This window comes from Anabas testudineus, chromosome 23, assembly GCF_900324465.2.
Source record: "Anabas testudineus chromosome 23, fAnaTes1.2, whole genome shotgun sequence".
Classification (NCBI taxonomy): domain Eukaryota; kingdom Metazoa; phylum Chordata; class Actinopteri; order Anabantiformes; family Anabantidae; genus Anabas; species Anabas testudineus.
Genome location: NC_046631.1, coordinates 8,155,016 through 8,167,808, shown reverse-complemented (window position 1 = coordinate 8,167,808; position 12,793 = coordinate 8,155,016). Strand labels below are relative to the sequence as shown.

At 36.3% G+C, this 12,793-nt stretch overlaps 2 protein-coding genes across 2 annotated transcripts; one reads left to right on the top strand and one right to left on the bottom strand.

The window, feature by feature from the left end:
* Positions 1-676: 676 nt before the first annotated feature.
* On the bottom strand, positions 677-5,041 carry zc3hc1 (zinc finger, C3HC-type containing 1). The gene is made up of 10 exons (XM_026364498.2): positions 4,903-5,041; positions 4,249-4,351; positions 3,886-4,036; positions 3,686-3,769; positions 3,431-3,558; positions 3,082-3,221; positions 2,613-2,883; positions 2,254-2,457; positions 1,768-1,980; positions 677-1,622 (listed from the first exon to the last, which is right to left on the bottom strand). Exons 1-10 carry the CDS (start codon positions 5,034-5,036, stop codon positions 1,548-1,550), a joined length of 1,503 nt encoding a protein of 500 aa, XP_026220283.1. The 5' UTR covers positions 5,037-5,041; the 3' UTR covers positions 677-1,547.
* Positions 5,042-7,435: 2,394 nt separating this feature from the next.
* klhdc10 (kelch domain containing 10) lies at positions 7,436-12,546 on the top strand. Its single transcript, XM_026364331.1, has 9 exons — positions 7,436-7,662; positions 8,304-8,525; positions 8,669-8,823; positions 8,907-9,055; positions 9,160-9,244; positions 9,631-9,697; positions 9,778-9,825; positions 9,945-10,084; positions 10,552-12,546. Exons 1-9 carry the CDS (start codon positions 7,572-7,574, stop codon positions 10,759-10,761), a joined length of 1,167 nt encoding a protein of 388 aa, XP_026220116.1. The 5' UTR covers positions 7,436-7,571; the 3' UTR covers positions 10,762-12,546.
* The last annotated feature ends 247 nt before the right edge of the window (positions 12,547-12,793 follow it).

Here is a 12,793-nt window from a genome sequence, read left to right as displayed (position 1 = left end):
ATATATGCGCGACCAATCGCAGTGAGCGGCCATGTTTGTAGTTTTCTTTTAGGAACGCTTTGCTTACTCTCACAGTAGATTGTCGCTTTATGTGTAGGGATTAAAAAAAATACAAACTTCAAGACAAAAACGACTATGAAAACGGTTTTTGCTATTAGGATAACCCTCATTAGTATTGCTCTGGCTGTTCTGGTTTTCTTTGTCTTGAAAAATGCAGACCCACCCACATATTGGCTCTGAGCACATATAGATTATTATACTTCCCTATTCTATACTGCCTCTTACAAACAATAAGTTTGTTAAATGTCTCAACAAGACTGAAGTGAGGTAGACAAATACAAACTACGAATGAAGGTGAAGCACAGCAATGACTAAAATTGCAGGCATAAAGCTGCCAAGGACAACATTATACCTGCAACAGCAATGCTGTGTCCCCAAAAAATAATCAAGTCATAAAGTACCCTTTGATAAAGTCAACTTATAATATGAGTTCATATAAAACAGATTTACTAAGAACCATACTGTACATTGCAAATGAAATAGATAAGCTCATTAAAAGTCATGTTCATGTCAGAGAAAATCAGGGTAATCTTTTCAAGGGACCTACCTGAATATTTATTCATTAATAGCTTCATGGTTTTAGTTAAAACATCAGAGGAAATTCATGCAAAGTGAAAAACTTTGTGATGTATTTTATTAAACCACTGTAGGAAATTCTATAAAGATAAAAGCACATGCGGGATATTAAGGTCTGCATTAGCAATGAAATATTGAAAGGACAAAAACTAAAACAAGCATCCTGAATTAATGGCACATGGTTCTAACTGCCTGCAATAATGCAGATTTTAGCACTGACTAAATGAAAATACAAACCTTTCACTATTCATAAATGTTCTTTTCAGAGAGAACTCACATCCACATTGCTTTTTGAGCAAAACAGTACACACACAAAAAGGACCATCTCACAGTTTCTTAATAATCTGAGGTTAATGTTTACCACTCCCACATATGACTCAATATACAACATAGGTAAACATTGCCTTTCCAGTGTCAGGCCATTTGGCCCTTTCTAATGATCAAGGGTTCCTTGTCTTCTGTATTCCACAGAAATCCAGACCATAATGATGTCATGAAGGACTACTAGAGCAGACTTCATGTGAGGCAAAGAGAAGATGCTCTGCTTGTGGCCATTATATATACTGAGATGTATTCTATTGTTTGATGACTAATTACTTATATGTGATGCAAAGTCAATACAGACCCCAACAGTTGCACATCTCAGTTTTCATATAGCAGAATTTGACTGTTTTAAAGCCACAAATGCATCCTTTACATATTTCACTTTTCACAGAGAAGATACTGACTCATTTGCCTAAAGATACAATCAACGTCTTTGTCTCCCGAAACACTGTAAACACAACTTTAAGGGGCAACAGACATTGATATGATATGACACTGCAGTCGCTGGTACTACAGATTCAGTACCACAGGAAAAAGACAGTTCAGTTCATCAGTTCTGTGTTGTGATGCTGTTTAGATGAAACAGCCTACTGAGATGGAGAGGAGGATACCTGCCACTGACGGAATATAGCAAACACCCTTTTAGATTTGTCACGAGGGCCCTGCAAGGAAAAAGAAAAATGTCTGATAATGTACAAATTAACAATATGAAGCAAAATTGTTCACAGCTTTTTTTGTTAGAGATATAATATGTAGTTGTTCATGTTTGATGGATGTTTGCCATTAGCATTAGAAATGTTCCCTTGCCTGTCCTGGACTGGCTCCCACTGTATTGGAGTTCTTCTTCATGGGCAAGAGTAGATCAAGAGCAGCCTTCCAGCCCTGCTGATGCAGTCTTGAGCCTCCATCCAAAAAGGGAACTGCCCCTGGATCCACATTCTCCTTTCCCACAGAGATCCATGGACACCAGTCTCTGTGCTGAGCGAGGGGGTCAAATGCATTCCTATGCAGGGGCTCATCCTGAAATAACAGTGGATTCGAAAAATCTATTTGTAATAGCAATTTTATAAATTACGCATTAACTTGTAAGAGTCAGCATCACAGTGACGAGTGAAAATTGGCTGAGGTGATGCTCAACTATTTGTTTGCCTTGAATGTGTCTTCACTGTTAGAGGTGAATATCTATGCATTGCTGGCACTGTAAAACTGCATCTTGTATGCCAGCCTTGCAATAAATCATATTTTATCAAGTAAAAATGACACAAGGAATGAAGTCAGCTGGTTAATTCTTACAGGACCACCAGCTGATGAGAGGCACAGACGTTTAGGAAGGTGCTGCAGACTGGCACCACCATCACAACCAGAGTTTTCCCCCTGTCCTCTACTACGAGTTGCAGGCCTCTTGCCCCTGGTTAAAGGACTTGGCAACTCTTCACTGGGGCTTGGTGAATCTCTACTTCGAGCACGCGAGGCCACAGGGGAGTAAGTGCCCTCACCCTGCAACATACAGAAGAGAACATGGTAAAAAAAAGTAGCTTTAGGCTTTGAAAATTTGCCGCTTTTATACATGGAGTGACGCAGCCAGAATTAATTCATACCTACTGTATAAACCTAACTTATTCAGCTGGTTAACATTCATATTTAAAACTTGCCTGGTCGGACCGAGTGGAGTCCTGGCTCCTTAGCTTCATGCGACATGGAGTTGTAGCAGGGGTGGGTGAGACAGACATAGGCTGTTCTCCCTGGCCTTCCTGCGTGGGTGCTGAAGCAGGACCTGATGCCTGAACAGACTGTCCTGCACTGTTTGGTAAGATATCTCCATCTCCACTCATTAACTCCATCTGATGGAAGTTCCACAAGCCTACCTTTCGCATACAGTAGGAGCAGGTGAGGATGGGCAGGTTCATGGCGTGCAGAGCTGGGCTAAAATAAATAAATTCTTGCTTAGACATCTTGATGAGGTGGCATATTGTGCCAAGTTTCATACAGTTTGCAACTTGCCTCCTTTATTCTGTCATTATGTTTCCCTCCAGTTAGTAAATCATTGAGAATAAGTTTGACAATAGAAACTATCTTCTGTGTGCAAGCCTATGCTAGATGGTGTTTGGAGTTTCATCTCACCTTGCCTCCCAGCCACAGAGAGAAACAATGCATGCAGCCACTTGGACAGCCAAAGGTTCAGAACATAAAGCTGCTCCCCTTTTTTTTTGCTCTTCCTCTGTCAGCTGCAGTATAATACTGATAACATCCTCTGTTAAAGACTGCAAGGAAACGGGACATTAATTAGTGCGAACAACAGAAAATGTTCCTTTATGACACCTGGATACATGTTCACATTTTTACAATGACTTTATCCAATGCTCTGTAATGTCTTATGGCCATTCTTCCTGCTATAGTAAGAATAGTGTTTGTAGCTATTCGAAGGGAAAATTTCCCGTGTCCTAAGTGTAAGAGTCTTCTCATGCCTCACCATTGATTTCAGCTGCTCAGGCTTCATGGCTGGCAGCTGCTGTGCAAGAAGACAGGTGCTCTGAAAACGCTCTAAAAAGGCAGTCAGAAGTGCTGATGGTTCACAGGCAGGAACCAGCCAAAACCGCTCTGAAATAAAAGCAATATTGACATGACAATCAAGTAGATAAATGATGCTTAATTCAGCTGAAATAACATGGACATGTTGTTAAAGGTCATTTTTGCTGCGCATTCTACAAAAAAAGTCTCATCTTACCTGGGCAAGGAAAGTCAGGCCAAGGACAAAATTTCTCATGCTGTGTCTGGAGCTGCTTCGATATCTCTGTAATGCGGGATTCATCTATTTAAAGGGAAGGAAAATTGACCTTTAATCTTTTGCAAGGTGGCAATGTCACCTTAACTTTGACAAAATAAGGTGCACATTGACTTTTTTTCTATTGCTTTAAGGTTTCTTACATTTTTCAAAGTCTAACGTAGGCTGTAATGATGCACACAGAAAAGCCTGACAGGTGGAGCACTTGAGCATATCACAACCAACGTTGATCCAGCCATATCTGGCACACATGAGAGGAGACAGAGTCCGGGGCTTCCCTGCCCATTTCAAACAGTAGTTTGCTAAGGAAAACATCACTTAAACACAAAACAAGTATAATCCCATTCATTATTATTCTGAAATAAAGTAAAAACCTATGCATTTCTCCATATGAATCGCCTCAGTTTTATATGTAAAATAACAAAAGACAATCAATTGATGTATTTTTATGTATCAAATATTTGTGTCATGTTAAAAAACACGGTGCCAGAAGAAGTAAAGGATATTGAATAAGATTCCACTCTCGAGAAAAAAGCTTCTTTGTTAGTTGCCTCACAAGGTGCTTGAGTGTTGCTTTTAACTTCGAGAACTTTCAAATCTCCTTGTCCACTGAAATACACATAATGAGAAAACAGATTTTCAGTTTCCATACATGTGTGATGAAAAAGATAAAGGATTTGTTTTTGTGTCCTGTACACTGCAAAATTCCTAATTTCTACTGATAAAATTGTACACCTAGACAAAAACATTAGCTTAACAAGTGCTAAATAGGAAAGTTAAGGGAATGCAAATTAAAGTTGCTTAGCAGAAAAAAAAAATTGAATGCAGATCCATGCAGATTACCAAAACTACAGTGCATGATGCTCAGTAGACAGTCTAGCTACATTTATTTAACCTGGCCTCAGTGACTAGGAAACAAGAGCACAATAAGAGCGATAACACAACAACGTAAATAACCTAAAATAATAAACTGAATTATATGCAAATATCAAATCTGTGGAGGGTTATCCCTCTTCAAATTCCGCAGAGTGAAGGCGGCTAAAGTTACGTTAGCACAGCTGCCAGGCTATGAGGCTAACCACACTAGCTAACGTTGATGCCAACTTCTACTTCTTCCCATTAAATCAAAGTGATATCGCGCAATTGGGCGCAAATTGCACCTGTTAGATCCGATGTCTGTTGAAGACACCCCCTCGTTAAGAAGTTCACGAACTTTCTCCGGGGAAGCAAGAGAAGACTTTTGATGATTAGAGTTGCCGAGGCGATCTCCACGACTAGCTCCGAGAGTCGCCATGTTCGGCTGTGAGGTCCCCCGGAAAATAGAGCCCGACACCAATCGTTCCGCTTTGACAGGACCCCCACCACTATAACTATTGCAGTAATGTTACAGAGCTCAGAACCAGTTAAAATGACCAACTTTGTAAAAAAAAAAAAAGTAAAAAATAGTAAAACACTAGTAGAAGCAGTGCAGGGTGTTTTTGAAATAAGGCAAGCCTGTTTTCAGATATTTTGTGTAGTTTTTATGATGGATTTTTGTGACATTCATCTCCACAGATAAAACTAGCCGTTGTAATTTAATGCAGATACAAATAAATTTACGCCAAATGTTGATTAGTAAATACGGTTTTAGATAAATCAAACTTTTAGGGGAAAGAAATTAAATTTAAAAGGTTATGTTTTGTCCTTTTTCTCTAGACAATAGGTCTCATGACACAGAGGTTGATGACTCATATTTTGGGGGGTTCAGCTGGTTAATTTTTGGCCAAAAAAAGTGTTACATACGTTTTGTATTGTAATTGTACTGCATTGTATTTTGTATTGTATTAACTGTATTTATTTTATATTGTATATTGTATTGAATATTGTATTGTATTTTGTACTGTATTAACTGTATTTTGTATTGTATTTTGTACTGTATTAACTGTATTTTGTATTGTATTTTGTACTGTATTAACTGTATTTTGTACTGTATTAACTGTGTTTTGTACTGTATTTATATTGTTTTTTTATATTGTAGTTTTTATTGTATTTTGTACTGTATTAACTGTGTTTTGTACTGTATTAACTATGTTTTGTACTGTATTAACTGTGTTTTGTACTGTATTAACTATGTTTTTTACTGTATTTATATTGTTTTTTTAAATTGTAGTTTTTTTTGTATTTTGTACTGTATTAACTGTGTTTTGTACTGTATTAACTGTGTTTTGTACTGTATTAACTGTGTTTTTTACTGTATTTATATTGTTTTTTTTATATTGTAGTTTTTTTTGTATTTTGTACTGTATTAACTGTGTTTTGTACTGTATTAACTGTGTTTTGTACTGTATTTATATATTGTTTTTTTATATTGTAGTTTTTATTGTATTTTGTACTGTATTAACTGTGTTTTGTACTGTATTAACTGTGTTTTGTACTGTATTTATATTGTTTTTTTTATATTGTAGTTTTTTTGTATTTTGTACTGTATTAACTGTATTTTGTACTGTATTAACTGTGTTTTGTATTGTATTTATATATTGTTTTTTTATATTGTAGTTTTTATTGTATTTTGTACTGTATTAACTGTGTTTTGTACTGTATTAACTGTGTTTTGTACTGTATTTATATTGTTTTTTTTATATTGTAGTTTTTTTTGTATTTTGTACTGTATTAACTGTGTTTTGTACTGTATTAACTGTGTTTTGTACTGTATTTATATTGTTTTTTTTATATTGTAGTTTTTTTTTGTATTTTGTACTGTATTAACTGTATTTTGTACTGTATTAACTGTGTTTTGTACTGTATTTATATATTGTTTTTTTATATTGTAGTTTTTATTGTATTTTGTACTGTATTAACTGTATTTTGTACTGTATTAACTGTGTTTTGTACTGTATTAACTATGTTTTGTACTGTATTTATATTGTTTTTTCATATTGTAGTTTTTTTTGTATTTTGTACTGTATTAACTGTATTTTGTACTGTATTAACTGTGTTTTTTACTGTATTTATATATTGTTTTTTTATATTGTAGTTTTTATTGTATTTTGTACTGTATTAACTGTGTTTTGTACTGTATTAACTGTGTTTTTTACTGTATTTATATTGTTTTTTTATATTGTAGTTTTTTTTGTATTTTGTACTGTATTAACTGTGTTTTGTACTGTATTAACTGTGTTTTGTACTGTATTAACTGTGTTTTGTACTGTATTTATATTGTTTTTTTTATATTGTAGTTTTTTTTTGTATTTTGTACTGTATTAACTGTATTTTGTACTGTATTAACTGTGTTTTGTACTGTATTTATATATTGTTTTTTTATATTGTAGTTTTTATTGTATTTTGTACTGTATTAACTGTGTTTTGTACTGTATTAACTGTGTTTTGTACTGTATTTATATTGTTTTTTTTATATTGTAGTTTTTTTTGTATTTTGTACTGTATTAACTGTATTTTGTACTGTATTAACTGTATTTTTTACTGTATTTATATTGTTTTTTATATTGTAGTTTTTATTGTATTTTGTACTGTATTAACTGTATTTTGTACTGTATTAACTGTGTTTTTTACTGTATTTATATTGTTTTTTTTATATTGTAGTTTTTATTCTATGTCCTACATCTAAATCAGAACCTGTTGTTGTTTTGGAGAGCCCCGCCCACCTCTGATGACGCCATGTTCCAATAACAAGCCCTCTGATTGGCCAATGTCTCGCGGCCGGGGGTGAAACGTGTGAATATCTTAAAACTGGCTGATGTGTGAAATGTTTATAATGTTTTATCAGCGCTTTAGCAGATGTTGTTTTTATTTGATGTGACATTCTCCAGAATAGAATTGTAACGGGGAAACGATGTCGGTTGCGGAAGGTCTTCGCTGTCCAGACCAGCTAAATAAATTCGAGAGACTGACAGGCAGGCCGCCGCACGGAGAGACGCTAGCAGGTCGGTCAACAACATGAACAAGCTAACAACAGGGTTTAAACTACTAAACGCCGGCGCAAAGTGCTGGTCAAATACACCGTGTTATGTTATTTTTGCACGTTAGCAATGTAAACGTTGCCCTTATAAAGTATTGTACTGTTACATCTGAGCTAAACTGTATTAGGGTTTTCTCGATAGCCTTTGTATTTGCTCCTTATGGTGCCTTTATGTTTCCTCTTACCATGAAGTCGAAGTCACACAAGGGCACCTTATATGTAAAAGCTCTTATCTGTGTAGATTTAACTCTCAGTGTGTTTATATGTTAGCCCTGGGATTGACTGTTGGCCTATGTTTAGGTGCTAACCCTGTGTGTGGTGTATAGCTGTCAGCATCATGTTACACAAGTATATATAAGGATTCTGATGTTGTGAGAAGCTTTCATCTGGATAAACATGTTATATTTTGTGATTCAGTCAGATTTCCATTGTGAATAAAAGCACAGACTTATTTGTAATTTGACTCACTTCTGTTGGTAGCTTATTTTTTTGTCTATCAAGTGATAACAGTTTATTGTGCGGGTGAACTTTTAATACTTGTGCAGCATCTCTGTTATCATGCTCCTTCTGTCCTCATCCTATGATAATTTGTTCCTCCCTTTCCAGGACATCGTACTCCCCCTGCCCGTAGTGGGCATCGCTGTGTCGCTGACAACACTAACCTGTATGTATTTGGAGGATACAACCCTGACTACGATGAGTCAGGAGGCTCAGAAAATGAAGATTATCCACTGTTCAGGGAGCTATGGAGGTACCATTTTGCTACAGGCTGCTGGCAGCAGATTCGAACAGAGGGATACATGCCCACAGAGCTGGCGTCTATGTCAGGTGAAACATTGTATACCTATTAGTTTTGAACATTTTAATACTAGTTAGTAGTCAAGCATTTTCACTTCAATAGTATTTGTTATACAACATGTTTTCTGTTCAGATTTAATAAAAACTAAAGGATGTTGCTGTGTTCCTTTTAGCTGTTTTGCATGGCAACAACCTCCTGGTGTTTGGAGGCACTGGGATCCCATTTGGTGAAAATAACGGCAACGATGTTCATGTTTGTAACGTGAAGTACAAGAGATGGTCACTTCTTAACTGTCGTGGGAAGAAACCAAACAGAATCTATGGACAGGTAGTCTCAGTCTTAGCGTTTAAGTTATAATTTTACGGAGCTACCACATACTAGGCTGCAAATTCATATCTTTCTGCCTTCAGGCAATGGTCATTATAAATGGCTTCCTCTACGTGTTTGGAGGGACTACGGGTTACATTTACAGCACAGACCTGCACAGGCTGGACCTGACCACCAGGGAGTGGATCCACCTCAAACCCAATAACCCTCCTGATGACCTGCCTGAGGAAAGGTACAATGTCATGATTTATGAATTTACCACAGGATTTAACCAAAATAGAGGTCTTATGAGCTCAGTCAAAATGCTTAACGAACATGCTGTTGTGTGCATCACAGGTACAGACATGAAATAGCACATGATGGACAGAGGATCTACATTCTTGGAGGAGGAACGTCCTGGACGTCTTATCCTCTGGATAAGGTACCCCTGTACATCACAAAAGTAGAATGGCCAAACAGAGCTAAGTAATCACCAAACTTTTGTTCCAGCCACATTCTGATTGAGATTTTATTAAAACTAAAACAACAAATGAAAACATGGAAAAAAACATCTGTACTCTGCTGATGCTTGCAGTCAGGTGCTAGGATTAGCTCTTGAAAGCCATATTCTTACACACACATTACAGTGTGCTCATATTTTTGTGCTAATCTGAGGATCAATGCAGCTGCAAAATCAACTCAATGAAAAGACAGAATCTTGGTGTTTCATGGTATTGTTTTAAAAAAGGAACCATACTTATCTTAATCAATACTAAAAGCAGTCAGTAGACCCATGATAAATGCATTTCTTTTCTTATTATATCAAAGATACACGCATACAATCTGGAGACCAATTCCTGGGAGGAGATTGCAACTAAACCTCATGACAAAATAGGTCTGTATCCTGCAATTCATTATGATGTCTGTTCTGTTCTCATGCACACAGTTTTTGTTAAATCTATTTGCTTTTAACAGGGTATCCTGCTCCTAGGAGATGCCATAGCTGTGTGCAAATACGAAATGGTGAGAATTCTTACACCAAAGCAAGCAATCTTGAAGTGCACGTTGAGTGAAAGGTCTTTTAGTCTTAAAGTGACTCAAGCAAATACCATTACACATATGTTGATTTTTCTCTGTTGTAGATGTATTTATCTGTGGAGGCTACAATGGAGAATTGATATTATCTGATCTGTGGAAGATCAACCTGCAGTCTTTTCAATGGAGTAAACTACCAGCGGAGATGCCTGAGCCAGCTTACTTCCACTGTGCTGCTGTCACGCCAGTTAGTATTACACTTCTCTTTCTTGCCACTACAGTAATTGCTCTGGTATAGTTTACATATGTAAAGAATTAAATCTATCAACCAAATCTCTGTCAGAGTGAGTGTTGTTTTATTAAACAATTTTTTTTAAGGATATTTTTTTCTGTTAATATACTTATTATGAGTTTGTATTTTAGTACTTGTGGATAATGTATTGATGCATACAATGCACATTGTCACATTACAGTTTTCTTAATTCATAATTTTATACTAATAAATGAAACTAAAAGCTGTAGGCTGGTTTAGAAACTGCTTTAATTTAATTTCCCTAAACAGAATTGTCAGTCACAGTTTCCCATAAATCACCAATGATGGCTCATGGGTGAGCGTAGAACCTCAAGCTTGAGATCTGTTCTGTAGTAAACACTACTGAATGCTGTACAGTATGAAACATTTACATCTTTCTCTCTCTTTCACTCCCTCTCCAGGCGGGCTGCATGTACATACACGGTGGTGTGGTGAACATTCATGAGAACAAGAGAACTGGCTCTCTGTTTAAGATCTGGCTGGCAGTGCCCAGTCTGCTAGAGCTATGCTGGGAAAAACTGCTCAAGGCCTTTCCCCACCTGACTTCTCTCCCAACCATGCAGCTGCTTAACCTGGGCCTCACACAGGAACTCATTGAACGCTTGAAATAGGCCGCACTGTGGAGGAAGGATAGACAAGAGGATCAGATGGGATCGGGAGGGCTGAACTGAGGCACAACAAGGTCTGACAAAGCACAGAATTGAATACAGAGCAAATTTCTTGGGAAAATGCCTTCTCCCTCCCCTGCCTAACGTAGCCCCGCCTTAAAACCAAAAACTATGGGATGCCTTTTGTTGTTTTTGTTATATTTTGCTGTTACAGTGATGATAAAGAAAATAAATGTGGAATGTTTTATGGATTTTACTCAAACGCCCCTGCCACCGCTCTTCCTTACCTTGCCTTTGTGTCAAGCTAAGTATGAATTCCCGCTTTTCCTCCTTCAAAAGAAGACATCTGGAAATATTTATTTTGCCAAGTCATGTTTTCAACGACTGTCCTCTCCCATTTTTAAATCCGCCTTCTCTAGTATTTTTAAGAAGTCTGTGCAAAGGAAGAATGCATGTATATTTATTTGGAACTAAATCTGTTATTCTGGAGTATTCTAATCACTCTAGTTGTTTGCACTCTTTGTCTTGCATATTTGTAGGCATTTCATTATTGTAATATCAAAGCAGAGATGATCACAGTAATGGTTTCAGTCTAAAGTCACAGATAGTGTTTTTGCACATTTTAGTCAATTTGATACAGATCTTGTATATAATCATTGTTGCTGCTGATATGCTGTAGTTCAGGTCTCAGGCAACCTTTTATTTCAGTTGATATCTAGATAATGCTAGTTGCTATGGTATGAAAAGCAACTTCCAGAAACTTGAAATATGCTAGTCAGTCACACTAATAAGGTACTAAAACATTTTAAAATGTTTGCTTTGAATATGGCCAGCAAAATATAATTTGTGTTAAATTAGCTAAAACATGCAGAAACACTGATTTTAATTGGTGATAAGAAAAGGTTACATGCTAGTTTTACCTGTCTGAGCTCTTGTACTGTTGGAATTTTTCATGATACATTATGTTACAGCCTAATCTGAAGAATCATATGGAAACAAAAAAGTCTAAGGAAGGTGGGTAACTTCAAGATAATTTAATTTCCATGCCATTTGATTGCATCTCTCATTTGTAAACTAAACCATGCAACATAAACACATCACTGTGAATTTGGTGCTCTTTAAATGATTTTAAAATGATTTTATTAAATAAAGAATTAATTCTGTTCACACATGTACCCCCTTTGTTAATGACATAATGGTTTCTGCACAGGTTTTGCTTTTGTACTAGGCTTAGATAAAACATTTGTTTATACTGCAGTGCCTTTTGTAGACGTGTAATGAGGTTGAAATTTCAGAAATACTGGCAGTATAAAAACTCTGCATGTTTAGACAAAGTTTGTTAAATTATTGTTTTAGAGTCAGCAAACCTTTCATACTTAACTATCCAGTCATTACATATTGAGTAAACATGTTTGTGGCCAAATTTTTGTCTTGTCAAAGACAGTAAACTTAATTTTAATTACCAGAGTAGATAAGATTCAGCTAGTTGAGTCTAATTTAATGTTATGTTCAATGCTGTTCATACGTTTGAACTAAGCTGATGCCAAACACTGCTGCACCTTGAATTATGGGTGGTTAGGGTGAGAATTGGTCAGGATGACATGTTGCTCGATGGTTTGATGCCTCTAACACCTCCTCACCATACACTTCCATTTCCGTTTCACATTACAAAAGTTCTCAGTGCATGATGTCATTACCTGCTTTTTATATTATCAAATTTTTACTTTTGGGAGACCCTTTTGAAGAAGACCACTAAAATGTTGTATAGTAGCTTTGTGTGAATGTTGTGTTGGGATTGTCAATAAAAATATTCTGTAAATAGTTTTGTGTTCCCACAATTTCCTTTGCTTGACTAATAATTGGCATGATATACAACTGAATTAAAACTACTTGACTACTACTTTGCGTGAATTCTAACCTGAGAATGTGGATTTAATCACGGCAGTGATGTACTTGCCATTTGTCCTGTTAGTTGAGCATATCAAATGTGTCAAAATGCCAATAAAATGTATGGCCCTAGGGTAGCAAAGCAGAA